Genomic DNA, 21,588 nt, shown 5'->3' on the forward strand with positions numbered 1-21,588 from the left:
TACCGGAGCCTCCGGGACCACGCTCCACTACTTTTATTCTCCATTACGCCTTAAACGATCACTCACTGGAACAAGTTGCCTCCCATTTTTAATGAAGTACAGACAGTTTTTGCAATTTTTTATTTTCTCCCACAGTTTCATTGCAAAAGGAAAACTTCTGAACCCCCTGCCCCGACCCGGATTCAGCCTTCAACAGTGATGACCCATGACCCCAGAAACCACAAAATGTACAGAGTCAACACTGACTCAGGAGAAACTGTTCCACCAATCAGCTGAGGCCATTGACCAGAGTCTGTGTCTCTATAAGAAGCAGCTCGTCCTGTCTCCTCCCGTCTCCCCTGCAGCTCAGACTCAACCCACACAATGTCTCTGTGCCCACCCGCCCTGCTGCTGTTGGCCCTGGCCTGTCTGGCCCAGTTCGGCTCGCCTCAGCCTGTGGACAACTTGGCTGAGCTGAAGAATGTCCGGGCCGCCCTCGACGAGCTGAAGGCCGAGAGACGAGGTGAGAACACATCTCTGCTGAACTTCATTTCTTCTTTTTTTTTTTTTTAAAGGGCCGGTTCACACAAATAATCATGAATAGTCATCTCACCTCTAGAGGAAGCTGTTGTACAGATAGTCCCTCATCCACCAACCAAATGTTCTGAGCTTTAATATCATAAAATATAAACTAGACTGAAGGACCTGATTGCTGATATTTGTTTAAAAACAAGATGTTAATATCCAGTTAAGCTGAGTTAAGCTGCACTGTAAAAACAGTTTGTAAGCACCTTGGGAGTCATAGTTGACTTTTAAATGGGAGAAGCAGATGTTGGGACTGCAGCTGGAAACCAGCAGAGCTCCATGTGTTTAATGTTCTCCTCTCTCCACACGAACAGTGATGAGCGAGCGTCTGGAGGCGGCTGAGAGGGAACTGAAGAGAGTCCAAGGTGACGACTTTCAACCAGCATCTCTATCATTTATAATTGTATTAATTACTGCTTCCTGACGGACTAATGCAGTTCTAATCTGATTTTAGTGTTTATTAAGAGGCCGCATGATAAACAGATAATGAAGGACAACATGGAAAAACAGCTGGAACAATGTCCTGATCTCTGCTGACAACTGAGGTACAGTGTGTTATCAACTTTTCTTTTTAACAGAAACGCCTAAAGTTGCATTCGCTGCCTCGCTGGGAGGAAACGGCCTCGTGAAGACGACCAACGGCAACAAAGACCTCGTCTACAGGGACGTCCTGACCAACGTGGGCGGGGCTTACAACGCTGAGACAGGTGAGGTACCACAGTCAAATTTAAAAGAAAACGCAGCGTAGAGTTTGTTTTCATCCACTCCTGTTGTGGGCGGATCCATTCTTAATCAATCCTCCTCTCTCTCTCTTTCTTTTCCCTCCAGGTGTGTTCACCGCACCTGTTCGTGGAGTCTACTACATTCGCTTCACAGCCAACGCTCCCACCAACTACCCCATGAGCGCTGTGCTCTACAAAAACAACGACGCTATCCAGCTCATCACCCACGAGCAGCCGTCCGGCGAGGGCAGCGACACGGCGTCCAACGGCGCCGCCCTGCTGCTGGAGCAGGGCGACAAGCTGAAGATGGTGCTGTGGCACGAGACTCAGATATGGGACAACAGCAACCATCACAGCATCTTCAGCGGCTTCCTGCTCTTCCCCATGTGAGGCCCAAACAAGTGCTTTATACCTCTGTTACCATCATCATCATCATCATCATCATCAATGCCAACTCTACCAACACTACGACATTTTCCTTCTAAAACCAAAATTATCTCTGTCAACACTAACACCTGAAGACACATGTCACATGACCATCACCTACACTGAGCATGTGCAAGCGAGTAAACAGGAAGAACACTGTAAATTCATTATCATCTTGTATTCACCACTGGTAGTCCAGGCTGATGAGAGCCAATCAGGAGAGACCGTGGGTGTGACCTCATCGATTACAAAAGTCTCAGTTTCTGTCCGTCCTGACAACAACACAACCCAAGAATTTTCAAAATAAAACTCTCGATTTTTGGGGCTTTAAAACTGTGGACGGAGGAGGAAACGTAGGAAAAGAAATGAGTTTTAAGACGAAAACGTAGTAGCACGGACGTCTCCTAATACAGCTGCTGCTACTACAACACCACCACTCATGATAATAGAAAGTAAAATTAGATTCAAAGAAGTCCCTAATTTCTGGCTCTAAGTTTAACTGACGGGGCCAATCAAATTTATCATCAATTCTGATGGAAGTTCTGAAAACATCCAACATCTGATGTCAGTTACATGTTTTAAGAGGTATAAACTGCTGCTGGTTCTTGATTTTACTAATCTATAAAACTTGCATGTCCTCTGCAAAGCAATGAAAAGAAATTTTACCATCATTTGACCAAGTGGAATGATAGAAAGCAGGAGGGGCCCGAGGACGGAGCCCTGAGGAACTCAGATGATTGTAAATTGTCTGAGGGCAGTGTCTCCAACTCATAATGTCTCTTATCATTAATAATAATTCCAGCCACAATCACCTCCTGTTTTTCTGTGAACTGGCTGCTCTTCCATCTGGAGACACAGCCTTTTATTGTGTCATTGATCATGTCATTCAACCACAGGTAAAACCACGTCTGATGCTCCTGCAGACTGTAGGTAAAGAGAGAAAACAAAAAAAAAGGCTGATACTTCAGACCCAGAATCATGTATCACATGTACGGATCCACAGACTCTTACAGGACTTTGTGTTTGTGTGTTAACAGGGTGGACGAAGCCCCGACAGAGACGGACACTGAAGCTGAACTGAAATCTCTTCAGGCTTCACTGAAGCAGCTTCAGACTGAAGACTTGGGTAAGACTCAGTGTGCTCTGTTCTGTTCCTCACATTCACCTCCATGCTCATATAATCTGCATTTATTTATTAATGAATATTCACTATTTTGCTCATTTTGCTGTGACGAGTTCCACTGGTTTCTTTCAGTTTTGATCACTTCCTCATTTTTCTTCATCTCTGTTCCGTTCTTTTCTCTTCCTACAGAACCACGTCATTAGTTAGATATTAGTTGGTGTTAACAAATTAACAACAACTGCTTCTATATCTTAGAAACTTTGTGTTTTGTTTTTAAATGTCATAAAACTAAATCAACATTTAGACATCAGTTCATTTTCGTTAAACACTGTAGATCTGTTTCAAGTGATAAATTAATAGTTTGTAATCCAGATAAAGTTAAAAATGATTTCTCTGCTCCTTTTCCACGCGTCAGATACAGATTCCAAAAATGTAAAATCATTAATAAAAGGGATTCGATTCTTTTAAAAGAGTGTTTGTGACAAGTCCTGATATAAAGGACAGGAGATAATTATTGTTCAGTTTTTACCTACGTGGTGTGAATGTGTGTTTGCAGGAGTCAAAGAGAGACTGGAGTCCACAGAGAGGGAGCTGAAGGCCATGAGAGGTCAGTGTCTGTCTGTCATTTACCAGCAGCAGTAAAACCTCAGTGTGTCTGAGCAGTGGTGGAGCAGCGCCCTCCAGTGGACATCATCCATACTGACTGTATTCTCTCAGGGAAGGTGGATGTTTGTGTATATAAAACATATTTGAAGCTGGATTCACTTTGATGTTGATTTATTTATTCTTCAGTTGGTATGCAGAACTGTTTTTAATGATATTATAAAACCAGAAAGACGATAAAGATGCTAAAATTTATTAAAATTAGTTGTATATATTTTATTATAATGTAATATATATAATATAAATAATATATTTTACTAGGGTTTTTTTCAGCAAATATAAATATAAACTGAGCACAGGGTGAATACAGTGTGGTGTTCAAAGGTATATTTATACCTTATTTGAAATGATTAGATTAGATTTTTAATTTTTCATTGATGGTGTTCTGGTTTTTTCTGCAGACGTACCGAAGGTGGCGTTCGCAGTTTCCCTCGGAGGTAACGGTCTCCAGAAGACGACGTCAGGAAGCAAAACGCTCGTCTACAAAACCGTCATGACCAACATTGGACAGGCGTACAACTCTGAGACAGGTGAGCGACCAAAACACTCAAAAACCTATTTCATTATGTTTTAAAATTACAATTGTGTTTGAAATATTTTTTTTTTTTATTTAGCTCAAACTTTAACCAAATGTCCAGAATATGTTGTTTCCCATCACTCGCTGCCATTAAAGGAGCTATTAGTGAGTTTCTGCTATTGCTACATAGCTAACGTTAGCATGGGGGGGGGGGGGCAATGCTTATATTTTCATTATTTCTCAAGCCACTGCGGGTGAAGGCCACTCACTTTATGCTTTTCAGAACATCTGGGGAGATGAATAAAAACTGATGTTCAAATCATGTAAACGTCGGCTTTATTACACTCGTTAATCCAGCGCGTTCGTATTCTTCTTCTTTGGTAATTTCGGATGGCTCTGCCTGATGCACAGATTACGATACAGCGCCACTACGTTGCTGTAGCGGCGTACAGCCGCAATTGCAGTTACAAACATCAAATCCACCGAGTACTGAGAAAACAACTACACGAAATTTGACAGAGGCGGTCGTGCTCCAATTCTCTATATCAGCTCCACCTGCTGCTGACATGAAACACGTTCAGCAGCAGAGGAAACTTAAAAAACAGCTTCTTTAAACCAGTGAAGAGCTGATGTCAGATTACAGGATGGGAACAGTGAATAACGTTAGCGCCTCTCTACATACAGACAGACAGAAACATCTTTGCTTCAGTCATTTTGTCCCTCCTCTCCCACCGTACTTATTAACCCCTCCCTCTTCCAGGTGTGTTCACCGCACCTGTTCGTGGAGTCTACTACATTCGCTTCACAGCCAACGCTCCCACCAACTACCCCATGAGTGCCGTGCTCTACAAAAACAACGGCGCCATCCAGCTCATCGCCCACGAGCAGCCGTCCGGTGAGGGCAGCGACACGGCGTCCAACGGCGCCGCCCTGCTGCTGGAGCAGGGCGACACTCTCTCCATGCAGCTGTGGCACGAGACTCAGATCTGGGACAACAGCAACCACCACAGCACCTTCAGCGGCTTCCTGCTCTTCCCCATGTGAGGACGCACATGGACCGAACCAGAACTGGTGTCTGGACTCTGTCCTTCAATCATCATCGTCGTCTGAAAAGCTGTTTTCTCTTTGTTGTCGTGTGACGTCTCAGCTGACTGAGCAGACACCTCACGACTCATAAATAAAAACGTTCAAAGACTCAGTTCATTTTCATGATCAGATAATCAGCCTATTGTTTTATTGATCATGTGATCTGATGGTGACATCACTTTATTTCAGACTGGTTTCTGACCAGTATCAGTCTGGACCACAGGACGTATATTCATATTTATATTCCTACATATGCAGAAGTGTCTGGAGCTGGACAGAAACCCTCCAATATCTTGGGGGCGGGGCCTGTTGTAAAATACAAAGCATTTATTAAAGATATTTAGAGAATATTCAGTGTCAGGAATCATAGAAACATATTAAAAAGAGGTTCATCAGTTGGTCCCTGGGGAACCGACGTTTGGAGAGAATAGATCCAGAACAGATCACAATTCTTTGATTGACAATTCAACCTGTCAGATTAGTGATCTGAAGAATCAGAAGGTCCAATGGAGCAGTGAACAGCTGATTCAGCTTCACAGACACAGATCAGATTAGCAGCAAACAGCGGAGAGGTATTTCTGTCACCTCCCTGCAATCAGCTCGCGATTCAATTAGTCAATATTTGATCAACTTTCCTGCTCAGCTTTTTAAATCTCCAGCTGAAGGAAAAGACTTTCACAGGTTCCTGTCTGCAGCTCATAAAGACATGACTGTGACCTTTGACCTGGTCGCTCCTGGTTGACTTAAAACCTGAAGCAGAAACATAAAGTGTCTCAAACCTGCTCAGTGAATAAACTGCTGATTATCTTCTTCAACTATTTGGTCTACAAATGTAGAAATTTGATAATTTTGACTCAAACAAACAAATAATGAATTATTGATCAGCTGGTTGTTTCAGATCAGAAACACTGAAAACATCACAGACTACATTTTTATTTTCTTCTTGAATAACTACAGAGGCTGAAACTCTGACGTGTTTCCCTGGAAATATTTGAGTTTTAGAATCAGACCCGAAAATAAAATGTGATATAATCTGCTGGGAAATGGAGCAGGTTAAAAAATAAGGATTTTATGTAAGTGTTACAAAAGATTTTTTTTTCAATCACAAAAAGCTTTTTTAATCCTCAGTCAAAAAAAAAAGACAATAGAAACTGCTCCGCCCCCTGAGCTCAAACACACAAACGCACAGTCGCTCTAAAGCCAATTACACAGCTGCTCCACAAGTCCATAAATCATGATTATCTGTGACCTCTGACCCTGTAAACCCAAAACACAAAGGCCCGATTCTGCTCATTGGTCGCTTTGAGCTCTTATCCAACTAACTTTATAAAAACACGTCCGACTCATTTTCAGGGTCGTGAATGACGACGCTGAGGTCGTGGAGTGACGCCATCACCTGCAGCTGGAACAGTCCGACACGCACCGACTCACTGAAATGTGGATCTGTTATGAAATGATGCAGTTTCCACCCACACACATAAAAACATGTGAAACTCTTCAACCTGAGTGACATCACCAGGAGAGACTGGAAATGAATGAATCTCATTCCAGATGAATTGTGGGAAAAACATCTGAAACAGGAAATGGACGAACACAGGGAATCAAAATCATTAGGTTTTTATTACTTGTTATAAGCTGTGTAATATTTCATGTGTCTGATGTGGGGGACCTGGGGGCCTTTCTTTCTATTCGCACATAGAGAGAAAACGATTCATCTCCTGGTTCAAGTTGCAGCGATGGTGATGATGTCACCACTTCTTTATTTAGTTTTTATTTATTGTTGATTATGATTATTTATTTTCTATTGATTGATCGGTCTATCACTCATCTCCCACTGTCATTACAGACAGTGAACTAACCACAGAAGCACACAACACTCTGGACTGCGATTAATGTAGTTACCATGGTGACCAGCGGCGAGCGGCCACACCCCCTGCTGCAGCTCCATGTGAAGGTGACTCAGTTGAAAGGAACCTGGAGGTGACTCACCTGCAGAACTTGAAGAGGATCTTCTCAAAGACCAGGACCGGACCGGTGCTGCCCAGGATGGTGAGCGGTTGACCGGCAAACACAGAGTAGGCCACGCCCGTCAGAGACGCCCCGAACAGAGACTCTATGGCACTCTACCAGAGAGAGAGAGAAGGAGAGAGAGAGTCAGACCAGGTTGAGTTGTACAAATATCAATATGAGAGCTAATCAATAATCAATAATCCAGGTTCTTACTATGTTTCCTTTGGTGGCCTCTCCCAGCAGTCCTCCAAACGTGATGACGGGCGACATGCAGGCGCAGTACAGGAAGAGGACGGACGCCAAACACTGAAGACTGACGGCGTCTCTGATGTCACTCCACAGGAAGGGAGCTTTCCTCCGCACGTCGTTCACCAGACCCCCGAAGATCCTGAGGGAGAGAGAGAGATTATACTGATTTAAAACTAGAGCCAGAGAACGATTTAAACTGACTAATCAATCAAACTATTGATCAGATTCATTGGCTTCAACAGATTGACGTTTCTTGTGCATATATGTATATGTGTGTATATGTGTGTGTGTGTGTGTGTGTGTGTATATGTGTGTGTGTGAGTGTATGTGTGTATGTGTGTGTGTGTGTGTGTGTGTGTGTGTGTGTGTGTGTGTGTGTGTGTGTGTGTATAGACAGACCTCCCCGTCCTCTGCAGCTCTGGTCCAGTGTGATGCTCCGCCTCCTTCCCAATGTCAGAGCTGTAGGCAGAGCCGTTAGGGACAGACGCCATCTTCCTCTTCTCCTGCAGAGACAGAGGAGGGAGCAGAGTGTCATCAGGTCTCAGGTGGTCTCAGGTGGTCTCAGGTGATCTCGCTGCAGGTCTTACCTGAGATGGGACGCTCTTTGGGGGTTCGATGCGGATGCTGGGGTCCCATTCACCTGGAGGCAGCACGGTCACCTGGTCCAGGAACTCATCGATCCCTGACAGCAGGTCGTTCCTGTCCTTTGCTTTGTACGCCACGTCATGGAAGATCTACGGGAGGGAGAGAGAGAGAGAGACAGAGAGAGAGACAGAGAGAGAGAGAGAGAGAGAGAGAGAGAGAGAGAGAGAGAGAGAGAGAACAAACAGTTTCTCTATAAAACAGCAGCTGATGAAAACCTGTTATTTGTTCTTTTTAACCACTAGTCTCTGTGACGTCCTTCAGACTTCCTGTTTGAGACTTCCTGTTTCTGGTCTCTCACCTCGTCTGTCATCAGCGTGGCGATGGAGCGTCCGATCTCGTGGTACTGTGGACCTTTTCCAAACGGGCCGAGCAGCAGGAAGAGAAACCTGAACAGGACACACACACACACACACACACGATGACCTTTGACCCCCTGTCGAAGCTGGTCAGAGCTTCAGTCACACGTGTACGATCAGAGATTCAGACTTCAGGTCTGATCCAGAACCAGGTCCTGGGGGCGGGGTTTACCTGGTGGGCACAGGGACCTCGGTGAGGCCGGTCAGCAGCACAGCGGGGGACAGGCGAATGAAGGCGATGATGGGTCGCTCCAGGAAGTCGACCTCGCCCACCAGGACGTTTGAGGCCTCGGCTCCAGGAGGAATCTTCTTCATGAAGTTCATGTCCACCTGAAACACATGATCCAGACTGAGACCACAAGACCTGGACCACAGGACTGAGACCACAAGACCTGGACCACAGGACTGAGACCACAAGACCTGGACCACAGGACTGAGACCACAAGACCTGGCTGTAATACAGGCTGCAGCCTGCAGGGGGCAGTAGCAGACAGCTGTGGGACAAGTCCTAAACTTCACTGTCTCACGCAGCGATTATCAGTCAGTTCATTTTCATGATCAGTTAATCAGCCTACTGTTTTATTGATCATGTGATCTGATGGTGACATCACTTTATTTCAGACTGGTTTCTGACCAGTATCAGTCTGACTGTCCCAGTATCTGCTCACTGGGAGACACAAACCATCAAACACTGAAACATCTACCAGTCCGAGACCGGCACACACCACAGAACCACGACACACACACACACGCGCACACATACACACACACAAGCCACTGATTGGTCGACAGCCGGTGATTGACAGGCGGACAGACTTACGGCGGGTTTCCTGCCGACCGCTGGCAGCAAACAAACACAGTCGCAGTCCTGCCAAGAAACAAACTAGTCATCCTCCAAAACACAAACACAGCCTCTGATTGGCTCCCTCAGGTTCACACCGACCAATCAGCAGCTCAGCCTGAGACTTAAAGGTAAAGGTGACACCTGTTTATAACAGACCCCTAAAGCTCCATGTTTCTTCTTCTTCTGTGTTTTATTTGAAGTGTTGATCCATCAGAAGATATAAAAACCACCTCAGTGTAGTTTTACATCTCCTCTCAGGCTTCTCTCTGCAGCTCTAGTAACAACAGGTCTGTGAGCCAATCAGAAGAGAGGAGGCTCTGAGCCTCTCTGTATTAATATAGAACCTAGACCTGCTTTAAAATAAATCAATAATCATTATAATCAATCATACCTTTAGACTGGATGGAGCTTTAATATCTCACACTCGTCATCCAGCCATGAATCCTGTGGAGTGCTGTTAACAAATATTCTTAATTCAACTGTATGATCCAAGCGCACCTACAGTGCGCACTGTATGACGCTGCAGCCGCAGTTCAGCTGAGTGAATCAGGAAGCGGCGTCACACAGTGCGCCCCGGTGCGCCTGTGCATAGGAACACGGTAGTTCAGTGGTTGAAAAACGTAGTGCCAAAGGAAAGTTGTGTTTTCTCTGGTGGCCCCGCCCACAGCAGCTCATCACTCTGACACTCTGCAGCAGGTAATGTCCCGCTAACATATGACGACCTCACACACCCCCAGGTCAGAAACTGAACTGTCCCTTTAATGTTTAGAGCAGAAAACACAACAGGAGTGCATCATGGGAGCTGTAGTTGTTAAGCAGCATTATTAACCTGTCGGCAACATGTCAGTGAAACAGGCGCTCACCTTGCTGAAGCCCACTGTGCTGTTTTCACGGCTGCCTCCGTTGATGCGACTCTCTCCATGTTTGCTGTTGTCGAGGTTTCCTGGAGCCGACTGAGGAGACGCCAGCAGACCTGCGGGACATGGAGACGCCGTCAGTTCAAACAGAGGACGTTCACACAACGTCCTCATTCTATTCTTTTATTTTTGACAACTTTATTTTCAGGAAACGAACTCTTAAAGAATAAGACTAATGAGCAGTCAGCTCCAGTTTGACTCATCAACAAATCCTGTTTATTTAAAAGCCATAGTTCACTCTGATGTATTACATATATGTGTGTATATATATATATATATATATATACACACACAAACACCTTCTGTACATGTGACATTTATAGGAAATACATGAAATAACCAGGTTCCTGATGTTTGTCCTGATGCGACTAAAGAGCTTCACGATGAGCGTCTGTCAGTTTGTTTGATGGTTTATGAAACATGGAGTATAAAATTATCATCCAATAACTGAATTACACCTTTTCAGTCAACTTCATTCCAACTCATCAGCATGACTTTTAAACTTTCTTTGCTCATTTTTCAGAACGTGTTGACAGATGGTCACAGACACGTGTATGTCACGGTTCAGTCCCGATGCTGTTTTGAAACCATTTCAACAGTGTGACCCATTGTAGTAAAAACTCAATGAAAATATTGATCGTTAATTACATTTGTAAAAAGTGTGGTCAGGAACCATGCGTGTTATTTTCAGTTGATGATGTGACAGAAAACCAGATTTCTGATATGAAAACATCTGGAAACAAGACGACGACAGGAGGATAAACTGGTCTGGTACATTTGTGATGTGATGGTTATTTTATAAATAAAGTTGACTTGTATTCTCCACCCCCACCATCCCATACTGATCAGCTGCTGTGTGGGGGGGTGGGGTTAAAGAGTCTGATTTAAATCTCCCCCACACACACACACACACACACACACACAAACTCATTCCTGAGCCCTTAAACCATAAACCTGACCCCGACCCTAGAACCAAGTCATGAGGACGCAGCAGAATGTCAGAGGTCTACAACTGAAACTGGTCCACACACACACACACACACACACACACACACACACACACAGGGTTCCTGTTACAGTCCAGCAGGGCGGCATGAAGTTAAATGTCAGAGTGAACAGATTCTCCGTTGTTCACTCTGATCTGTTCAATAAAGTTGATTCAAACAACAGGAAGTTTAAAGAGGGAAACTGGAGGGTTCGGAGGGTCAGTCTGACGGCTGCATGAAAAACACTTATGTGACTTGATTTGATTTTTGTGAAGAATGAATTAAGTGAATAAATAACTTGTCACAGCTGGACCTGGTCCTGGATCTGTTTACAAAGGCACATCAGTCCAGATGTTTTCCAGAGTGTGAGTTACTGCGGTCCGGTTGAGTCAGCAGGTCGCTGCGGTCCGTCAGTTGTCTTACTCCGTTTCCTGTTTGTGTGGATGAAAGGCGTCGATGTCAGCGTGTGAACAGTGACTCAGTAACGAGGTGTGAGAGGGGTTCACCTCCACAGATCATTAACACACTCATCGTCACTGTTGACTCCCACCACGCAGCTCGCTTCCTACAGGAGAAACCAAATCCACAGAAGCTGCAGCACCGTGTCCATAACCAGAACCGAACCACCGCCGACACAGAAGCAGGAGGGTTTATCCCAGGGTCGACTCTCTTCCTCCACACAGAGTTACAAACATCAGTCCAGGTTCAGACCTTTAACCCGTTTGAGGCTGTTGTAGTGAAAGCGACATTATTTTCAACAGATCAAATCACTGTCTATTTTTATTCTTGGTCATTTTTGATTTTCATGAATTTCCCCTAGGGGATAAATAAAGTATCTATCCATCCATCTATCTATCTATCTATCTATCTATCTATCTATCTATCTATCTATCTATCTATCTATCTATCTATCCATCCATCTTTCTATCTCTATCTATCCATCCATCTTTCTATCTCTCTATCTATCTATCTATCTGTCTATGTATAATGGGATTGTGACAGTGAGAGAGAGACAGGAAAGTTGAGAGAGAGCGAGAGAGAAAGAGAAGTAACAACAGGCTCCACCAGGTGATCTCCACTGTCAGTTTTCACAGGTATAAATGAAGGTGTAGCAGGTCACTGCTGCGTTCTACGATATAAACGTAATTAATGGCTCCTGACAGGTTAGAAAGCTGCTGCCCTGTTGTTGTTTGTTGTTGTGAGCAGATGTTCTGCAGCTGGATCAGTTCTCATGCATCACACTCAGCAGTTAGTGTTTAGTCTGGAGCTCGGAGGGAAGACGTCCACACCGTGCAGGTATTTGCCTGAGAGACTCTCCTGACAGGAGAGGTGGTCCTGGTCCTGGCCCTGGCCCTGGTCCTGGCCCTGGTCCTGGTCCTCCTCTTCAGGGGGGTGAACCACCACCTCAGGGATCCCTTGACACAGCCCCTCCGGAGCAGAGCAGCGATGTGGAGAGCTGGAGGGAGGGGCGTCATGGAGGGAGTGGGCGAGGGGGGGCTCCGAGAAGCCATGAGGATACATAGTGGGAGGAGGCAGCGAGGGAGGGAGGAGATGTCCGAACGGGTCAGAGATGTCGCCTGAGGCGACAGAGGAGTTGAGGAGAGGAGAGGAAAGGAGGAGAGAGGAGAGAGGAGATGGAGTTGAGGAGAGGAGAGGAAAGGAGGAGAGAGGAGATGGAGATGAGGAGAGGAAAGTTGGAGAGAGGAGAGGAGATGAGGAGAGGAGAGGAAAGGAGGAGAGAGGAGATGGAGATGAGGAGAGGAGAGGAAAGGAGGAGAGAGAGATGGAGATGAGGAGAGGAGAGAGGAGAGGAGAGGAGAGAGGAGATGGAGTTGAGGAGAGGAGAGGAAAGGAGGAGAGAGGAGATGGAGATGGAGTTGAGGAGAGGAGGAAAGGAGGAGAGAGGAGATGGAGATGAGGAGAGGAAAGTTGGAGAGAGGAGATGGAGATGAGGAGAGGAGAGGAAAGGAGGAGAGAGGAGATGGAGATGAGGAGAGGAGAGGAAAGGAGGAGAGAGGAGAGAGGAGATGAGATGAGGAGAGGAGAGGAAAGGAGGAGAGAGAGATGGAGATGAGGAGAGGAGAGGAAAGGAGGAGAGAGGAGAGAGGAGATGGAGATGAGGAGAGGAGAGGAAAGGAGGAGAGAGGAGATGGAGATGAGGAGAGGAGAGGAAAGGAGGAGAGAGGAGATGGAGATGAGGAGAGGAAAGTTGGAGAGAGGAGATGGAGATGAGGAGAGGAGAGGAAAGGAGGAGAGAGGAGATGGAGATGAGGAGAGGAGAGGAAAGGAGAGAGAGGAGATGGAGATGAGGAGAGGAGAGGAAAGGAGGAGAGGAGAGAGGAGATGGAGTTGAGGAGAGAGAGGAAAGGAGGAGAGAGGAGATGGAGATGGAGTTGAGGAGAGGAGAGGAAAGGAGGAGAGAGGAGATGGAGATGAGGAGAGGAAAGTTGGAGAGAGGAGATGGAGATGAGGAGAGGAGAGGAAAGGAGGAGAGAGGAGATGGAGATGAGGAGAGGAGAGGAAAGGAGGAGAGAGGAGAGAGGAGATGGAGATGAGGAGAGGAGAGGAAAGGAGGAGAGAGAGATGGAGATGAGGAGAGGAGAGGAAAGGAGGAGAGAGGAGATGGAGATGGAAATGAGGAGAGGAGAGGAAAGGAGGAGAGAGGAGATGGAGATGAGGAGAGGAGAGGAAAGGAGGAGAGAGGAGAGAGGAGATGGAAATGAGGAGAGGAGAGGAAAGGAGGAAAGAGGAGATGGAGATGGAGTTGAGGAGAGGAAAGGAGGAGAGAGGAGAGAGGAGATGGAGATGAGGAGAGGAAAGGAGGAGAGAGGAGAGAGGAGATGGAGATGAGGAGAGAGTGAACAGAACCATCAGATCTCTGATCGACGCTCAGCAGGTGACAGAAACTCTGATCACACCTGTACCTGCTCCATGCAGCATCATGGGTAAACTCATGGACAGATTATCTCACAATGGGCCCCTGGGAAAAGACGTAACCCCCCCCCACATGAGAGAAAGACCACCCCAGACTGAAGACGTCTGTGTGTCTCTGCAGCTGAGGCTCTGCTCCAGGGGATCAATAATCAATAATCCATCCACTGAGATACCTCACACACATAACCAGAGTATCAGTGTATCTGATCAGTACAAACTACACCACTAATGTGAGGGGTGTGTTTGTGTTTGTGTGTGTGTGTTAAGAGATTGCAGGTAGAGGGTTAGAAATATGAAGCATCAACTGCTATGACACACACACACACACACACACACACACACACACACACACACACACACACACACACACACACACACACACACACACACACACACACACACACACACACACACACACACACACACACACACACACACACACACACACACACACACTGGTCACTGCAGCAGAACTAAAACATTCCTCCCTCACAAACAGGATTTGTGAGTGCGGATATTAAAGCGCTGACTCGCCATCACCCGGTGTCAGCTGGTTATTAGCTCGCCGACTCGGCCGCTCGGGTCGGGTTAGTGCTGACCGGCGGGAAACAGAACAAACAGGCTCCCAGTAAATATTAAACCACGTTAGAGTTCAGGTCACAGCAGTCTGTGAGGAACAGCTCAGCACAGGTGAGACTCAGACAACATGCGACATGGTGACATGCACCGATCAGAGACCCGTCGTCTTGTCACTCTGTTACCTCGACCAATCAGGACGAATACAGGCAACAGACAACTGACACAAAGTGGAGGAGTTCTGCAGAACTCACAGCAACAAGAGGGAAATATGAAAGACAAGTTATTCACACGATGGTTGTTAGCATCATGTTTCTAACACTGAACATATTAGCCATGTGATGCTAACTTACCCATGATCCTCCCTGGGTTTCTAACTGTTTAGAACTTGAACTAAACTTCAGAGGAACCTGATAATTACAAGGTCTGAATTCATCAACATGCTCCTCAGACACTTAAAGAACCAGAGGAACCCACAGATCTGCAGAACCTCAGAATGACAAGAGCGCCGCGCTCTCACCGTTGCGTTCCAGTAAATGGGGGTCGGAGTGTTTCTTGCCTATGTCGGCGAAGGATCGAACCAGCGGGATTCGGTTGCTCAGCTTCTTCTCGTTCTGGTGGTGGTGACGCTTCAACATGGCCTCCCTCACCTTCTCTCGAACGCCCTCCTCTAGCTGACCCGACACCAGCATGCTGTCAATCACCATGTCTGATGACGAGAGGTTAGCTTACAAATTACATCATTCGTAAACACACAGGAGCACTTCAGCACGGGGACACCGCGGTGCCGGGCGGCGTGCTGACCTGCGATCTCCTCGATGGTGTTGGCTCTCATGTCGAGCAGCACGGTGCCGTTCAGGATGCAGGAGCGCAGCTCGAACAGACTGTGAAGAGACAACGTGGCCACGTATGGTTTACTCCAACGTTCACCGCCGTCCTCCACATCCTCCTCAAACTTCAACCACCTGAAGAGACAAACACACACACACACACACACACACACACACACACACACACACACACAGGTAAATCAATCAGACATTTCCAGACTGTTCTGAGTTTTTAAAGCTCCATGTTTTCTTCTTCTTCTGTGTTTTATTTGAAGTGTTGATCCATCAGAAGACATAAAAACCATCTCAGTGTAGTTTTACATCTCCTCTCTCAGGCTTCTCTCTGCTGCTCTAGTAACAACAGGTCGGAGAGCCAATCAGAAGAGAGGCTCAGAGCCTCTTCTCTTCTGATTAGCTCTGATTAGACTGTTTTCTGAGTGATCCAATATAAATATAGCAGATTTCAGGTAAAAACACTCAGAGAAACCAAATCCTGTAAAGGTTTGGATGGTGGGCCCAGGTGGGCGGGGCTTGGTGACTGCTTCGTCGTGACATCACAAAGTTCCATAAGTCCTGACGGCTGGTTTTAAGGCTCAGTTTCTGAATACAGGCTGTGTGCATTTCTCTGTGGACTGAGGCTTTGATACTTTCACAGTATTAATATAGAACCTAGAACCCAGAACATATCAACTCTACAGTGTAAACACGATATGAAATGTTTTGTTAGGTTCTTGAACAGCTCACGTTCTTCTCTGCTCACACTGCTGTGAAACAGGATTAAAATTATTTACAATTTTAAACTAAAGGTTTATCCTGAACAGAGAAGAAAGGATTAACATGAGAGGAAGATGAAGGTATGTCATTCATCATCATCATCATCATCATCATCATCATCATCACAGAGAAACACCTGAGCAAACATTTACTCAGCATCAAAGCTTTAAAACCATCAAATAAACTGAGGTTGAGCTTGTCCTCACCTGGCCGTCTCCTTCCACTCCTGGACCTCTCCGTCTCTGAAGGCGAGCTCGTCCAGCTCGGTGAACAGGTCATGGGGGATGTGCTCCTCGTCATCGTCCTCCGTCCCGAGGATGAACTGGACTCTCTGAGACGGCGTGTCTGCAGGGACAGAAGACACACACACACACACACACACACACAGACACACACACACACACACACACACACACACACACAATCACATCATCTGCATCTCACACTCTGTTAAAGACTGTGACCGGGCCGGAGCCGGACCGTTACTGGGCGACTCTCGTCCGTCCTCTCGGTCTGAGCGGTCCCGTCGTTTCCGGTGATGTCTGTGTCCTCGGTGGCGATGCCGTCTCCGGCTCTGACGGCCCAGAGGAACGTGAACCCCGACGTACACCGCCCTGTGACCTGACGGAGCAGAAATCAACAGTCAGAAATCTGAAAGTCCTGATCAAATCTGACCAAGGGAAAATCCATTAAACTCACTCTCCAGTTCCTCTTTCTCAAAGTTGGTGTGGAGGGTGGAGCTGGTCTTCCCCTGGTCCAGAACCGCCTCCTCGTCGTTCCCCTGCAGCACACACACTGATCAACCAACAACACAAAGGTGCTTTTATTTCACACACACACACACACACACACACACACACTCCTGGGGGTGGGGCTGAACAGTCACCACATTACACTCAAATAATCATCATTGCCATAGTTACACGTTCTGACCCCAAAGGTCGAGAATGAACGTGATCGAACAGTGAAGTCCACAGAGCTCAGTGTTTCTGTGTCTGATGTTAAATCAGCTCTGATGACCCCACCCCCAACAGTCAATCTGTTAGGGGAGGTCTTCACAGAACAGAACTGTCGACCTCGCCTCCACAGGAAGCCCCGCCCTTCTCTTTCTGATGTTGTTCTGAAAGCGTAGATGACCGAAGTGTTGTCCACGCCCACATAAGTGTGTGTGTGTGTGTGTGTGTGTGTGTGTGTGTGTGTGTGTGTGTGTGTGTGTGTGTGTGTGTGTGTGTGTGTGAGTGAGAGGGGGGTCCATCCGGTCCGTCAGGGTTAAATATAGATTTCACACTCTGGTGGACACACAAACAGCTCAGAGGATTCCTCCCTTCCTGTCATCACAGCGCCTGTTATCATGCGGCCCGACGCCACGCTCACCAGCAGGAAGCAGAGACACATGGGCACCGCCACGTCTGCTTCACTTGTTCTTCAGTGGTCAGTCATCGTGGTGTGCACTGCTCTTGCTTCAGTCTCAGACCTGGACCAGGTTCTGGTACCAGAGAAATGAAGTGGCTGGATCCACACCAACACCATGCCCTTCATGAAGGAGGAGTCATTACTGACTGCATCAGTTTCAGCTCGTGGTCATGATACTGGCTTCCCGCTCTTTTCCAGAACAGTCTCAGTGATGAATTATATGACTGACAGGACTCACAACAAACACCTCCAGTTCCTATCGGAGGAAATTTAAAATAAGTACAGTCTAGACTTATTATGGTCTTTTTCACCTGAACAACACAGTACTGGGTTTGAAGTGACGCTAACAAAGATGCTAGCAGTGTACAAAGTGCTGCTAGCTAGTATTTAGCCGTGTTAAGCTAACATACAGTTGGGCTCCACGTTTCTTATCATCAACTCTCAGAATGAACCAACACAAACCTGAAACCTTTAGCTGCAGGCTAAACAAGCTAGCAAGCTAGTGAAGCTAACAAACGTCACCTGCTGCAGGTTGGAAGAGTTACATGATCCTTTAAATCAGCCTGTCTCACAGTGTGGACCTGGTTAAGCTGCTGGTTACCGTCTCAGTGTTGTGGTGCGTTCAGGTTCACACACGTGATAAAACAAAGTGAGTGGACAAGTGAAAAGAGCAGACAAGATAATCTGGTGAAAACATCCAGCTTCATGTTTCTAAAAATAAAATTCGCCTTGAAGGAATTTGATGACGGATGATCAGGTGTCAGAGTTACAGTGAGCGGAGGAACCAAACGTCCCATGATGCTCTTTTCACGTTCTGTGACCTTAAGCTGCCTGACGTCTGACAGCAGCAGCCGATGAGCTCAGGAGTCAGAGTGTGTTTAAGGTCGGAACACTTTAATAATCTTGACTGATTTCACTGATCAGGAAACAGGGTCTGTGTTATGTTTTGTGAACATCAGAGGAAAAGAGTTTTCTATTTGTTTTTTGACTTTCTGTTTCTGCAGTTTCAACAAGTTCAAACTGTTTCAGACTTTTTTAACATCATATATAATAATAATAATAATAATAATAATAATAATAATTCATGGACATTTCTGCCTCTCATTTGTCAGAATTATCTTTAAACACGATCTGGAGGAGCAGCAGAAAACAGACGGACTGACCAGTGAAACATTTACTAATAAATTCACATCTTTTACATCTGGCAGAACAGAACTTGAATTTTTCAGCCAGTTTATATATTTTATAAATATTATTTCTCTCTGTCGCTTGCTACGACAACATTTAAGTCGTGAACAGTGCACTGGATTTCTACAGGTTTTAGTTCGGGGAACCTGACGGCCATGTTTCAGTTTTGATCCGGACCTGGTGATTAAACCATGAATGAAAATAACTGGCAGATTAATCAGCAATGTAAATGATCCATATATTTGGATTCAGTGTCGTCATGGCGATGTGAACGTGCACAGTAGTCTCATCACAGGACGTGTGATGTCAAGTGAAGATAATTAACTCCAACATGTCAGTCTGTCTGATGACGAGCTCTCGATGACGAGCTTTCTTTTGTCATGTTTTTTGTTTTGACATTTTGATTCTGTGTTGATTGTATTTTTTAATGTTGTGCAGCTGTTTGATCAGCTGTTTGTATTTAAACTCTAAATAAATTAGATTTGATTTAAAGGTTCCTGGATACATGATGAGTGACCTGCAGGCTCTGCACACACAGTGAACCACCAATTGGTAATTGTTATTACTGAACAATTACCCATATTTAATATAATTAAGAATATTATTATTATTATTATATAAGAATATAACTTTTTTTGATTAAGGTCAAATGTGTCACAACAGACCATAAATTTAGAGATTCCTCACCTTATAGATCACAGCAAAAGTAACATCAGCATAATTTTTTATTTTTTCATTTCCACTGAAATCGTGACTAATCACAACATCTGCCAAAATAATCACTATATGATTTTTTCTGCATATCATTCAGCTCAATATGAAGCTGCAGCTGCAGAAAACATGGGGTTGGTGTTAATAAACAACAACACACTTGGACTGGTACATATATATGTATGCACACACATATATACAGTATGTATACACACACATATACAGTATGTATACACACACATATACAGTATGTATGTCAGGGAGAAAAACAATGCAATGAACATTTTTTCCAACATCATGCAGCCCTGAATGTGATTCGTGATTTTGAGCTGTGATCATCATTGCATTAATCAACTTTCAGAATATTTGCACATTAGACAGAGGCAGGATATATGTATGTGTGTGTGTGTGTGTGTGTGTGTGTGTGTGTGTGTTTTCTTCTGTCACTGAGCTCTTTTCCTGTTTAAACTGTCTCATTTCCTCAAATGTTTCATGAAGTCAAACACATCAGTTACTACGTCAAACTCTGTGTGTGTGTGTGTGTGTGTGTGTGTGTGTGTGAGAGTGTGTGAGTGTGTGTGAGAGAGAGAGAGAGAGAAGTGAACCCACATGAGCCTGACCACAGACTTCTCATGCTGTCAGACTGCAGATAGTGATAGCAGCAGACACATACCAGCGACATGGCTCTGGTCACTCTCTGACTGGCGATATCTCCCCAGAAATCTGCCATCGCTGCTGAAGGCGTCAAATCAACTCCTCTGACTCCACCGAGAGGAACACGTCCAGAGCAAGAGACAAACTCTGTGGTGGTGAAATCCTCCCCACAGACTGGAAACAGAGATCCAGCAGCTGGAATGTAAACTGACTGTCAACAGTGTGGCTCTGCGAGTCGTTCAGGTTCACTCAGTAAATACAGACGCTGAGCTGCAGCAGAGCCTCAGCTATGATTTGTGTATTTATAGCAGAGCGTGTTGCTTCACTGAGCGCCCGTCAGAGCAGAGAGCCTGAAGTCTGCAAACGCAGCAACAGGAGGCGGGGTGTCACGCACATTTCTGAGCAGGAAAGAGACAAACAGGCGAGGTCAAGTCCTGAACTGAACCTGGACTACTTACACATCTGACACCTCATCTGTGTCGTATCTACAGGGACCATCAAGTCCAGAGTCTAAACCACACAAGACCAGACACATCAAGACCAAATGTCCCAAGTTTAAAACTCCTAAATCAAGACCAACATGTCCCAAGTCACGTCTTTAGACCAGAGCAACAGGTCACATGTTAAGTCCAATGTCGAGTCCCAAGCTGAAAGTCCTGAGTCAAGTCAAGACCAGTTGCCATGTGATGCACAAGGTCAAGAAGTCTGAATTTAAAAGTACGAATCAAGAGCACCACGTTCCTGAGTCAATAGCAACAAGTCTGAAGTTAAACCCCGTCTTAAGTCCACACCAGGACCAACAAGTCCCAAATTAAGACCAACGGGCTCCGAGCTCCAGAGCAACATGTTTCAAACCGACCAGAGTCACATCCAGACTAAGACAAGAGAAGGTCCAGTCTGGAATAACACATGGGAAGTGTCGATGCTTCGCACCGTTTACGTTGAAGCATCAAACGTGCGAGTTCCTTAAACAGAGGCCTGATGACCATGACATCCTGTGACCTCACGACCAGACAGTCAGTATTTACAGACTGTTTCTATCTGCTGTTGTTTCACTGCTTTTTAGTTCTTGGCACTTTATTTCTTTATGTTGGGAATTTTTTATTTGTAAAATAATTATTTGATTCTGTTGATTATTTCCTGTCAAGTTAACCAAAGGATTAATCGACTAATCAGAAAATAATCGATAAATGAATTCAGCACATTCAACACACAGTTGTGTCACAAGTATAAACAGCAGGAATAGGTGAACACGTAGGTGTCTGAGTCTGTCCTTTAATTTTTCTCATTTCTTTGTTGTTCCATCGTCTTCTGACCTTTGACCTTACTCCACGGCTGCTCTTTAATCTGGAGCTGATGCTCCTGTTGCCGCGAGTCTCTGTGTGACAGTGGTTGGTGTA

The 21,588-nt window shown here is 45.5% G+C and overlaps 2 protein-coding genes across 11 annotated transcripts in view; one reads left to right on the forward strand and one right to left on the reverse strand.

Moving 5' to 3' along the window:
• The window catches only part of LOC130172152 (sodium bicarbonate cotransporter 3-like), a 44,757-nt gene that overhangs the window by 6,109 nt on the left and 17,060 nt on the right, over positions 1 to 21,588 (reverse strand). The window contains exons 1-16 of one of the 10 annotated variants that reach the window (XM_056380610.1): positions 18,158 to 18,286; positions 17,597 to 17,891; positions 16,922 to 17,003; positions 16,703 to 16,843; positions 16,429 to 16,567; positions 15,423 to 15,583; positions 15,139 to 15,327; positions 12,413 to 12,685; positions 10,069 to 10,178; positions 9,182 to 9,229; positions 8,534 to 8,691; positions 8,304 to 8,391; positions 7,948 to 8,094; positions 7,760 to 7,863; positions 7,325 to 7,499; positions 7,091 to 7,224 (exon numbers count right to left, since the gene is read on the reverse strand). In XM_056380610.1, the coding sequence (XP_056236585.1) occupies positions 7,091 to 7,224; positions 7,325 to 7,499; positions 7,760 to 7,863; positions 7,948 to 8,094; positions 8,304 to 8,391; positions 8,534 to 8,691; positions 9,182 to 9,229; positions 10,069 to 10,178; positions 12,413 to 12,685; positions 15,139 to 15,327; positions 15,423 to 15,583; positions 16,429 to 16,567; positions 16,703 to 16,843; positions 16,922 to 17,003; positions 17,597 to 17,617 (1,970 nt within the window). In that variant the 5' untranslated portion in view covers positions 17,618 to 17,891; positions 18,158 to 18,286. Of the gene's footprint in view, positions 1 to 7,090; positions 7,225 to 7,324; positions 7,500 to 7,759; positions 7,864 to 7,947; positions 8,095 to 8,303; positions 8,392 to 8,533; positions 8,692 to 9,181; positions 9,230 to 10,068; positions 10,179 to 12,412; positions 12,686 to 15,138; positions 15,328 to 15,422; positions 15,584 to 16,428; positions 16,568 to 16,702; positions 16,844 to 16,921; positions 17,004 to 17,596; positions 17,892 to 18,157; positions 18,287 to 20,207; positions 20,461 to 21,588 lie in introns of those variants that run through there. The other 9 variants (XM_056380608.1, XM_056380605.1, XM_056380607.1 and 6 more) reach the window with 9 other exon arrangements.
• Positions 6 to 5,224, forward strand: LOC130172154 (uncharacterized). The gene is made up of 7 exons (XM_056380618.1): positions 6 to 929; positions 1,143 to 1,271; positions 1,393 to 1,672; positions 2,750 to 2,838; positions 3,392 to 3,442; positions 3,900 to 4,028; positions 4,776 to 5,224. The coding sequence occupies exons 1-7, from the start codon at positions 881 to 883 to the stop codon at positions 5,057 to 5,059; spliced, it is 1,011 nt and encodes a 336-aa protein (XP_056236593.1). The 5' UTR covers positions 6 to 880; the 3' UTR covers positions 5,060 to 5,224.

This window comes from Seriola aureovittata, chromosome 7, assembly GCF_021018895.1.
Source record: "Seriola aureovittata isolate HTS-2021-v1 ecotype China chromosome 7, ASM2101889v1, whole genome shotgun sequence".
NCBI classification, from domain to species: Eukaryota; Metazoa; Chordata; class Actinopteri; order Carangiformes; family Carangidae; genus Seriola; species Seriola aureovittata.

What these genes read in the sequence shown, in the direction of transcription:
- LOC130172154 (XM_056380618.1), top strand. Translation starts at nt 881, where the DNA reads ATGAGCGAGCGTCTGGAGGCGGCTGAGAGGGAACTGAAGAGAGTCCAA. An exon ending in GGCTTACAACGCTGAGACAG is followed by an intron (nt 1,272 to 1,392) that starts GTGAGGTACCAC and finishes TTTTCCCTCCAG; the next exon opens with GTGTGTTCACCGCACCTGTT. An exon ending in GCTTCAGACTGAAGACTTGG is followed by an intron (nt 2,839 to 3,391) that starts GTAAGACTCAGT and finishes GTGTGTTTGCAG; the next exon opens with GAGTCAAAGAGAGACTGGAG.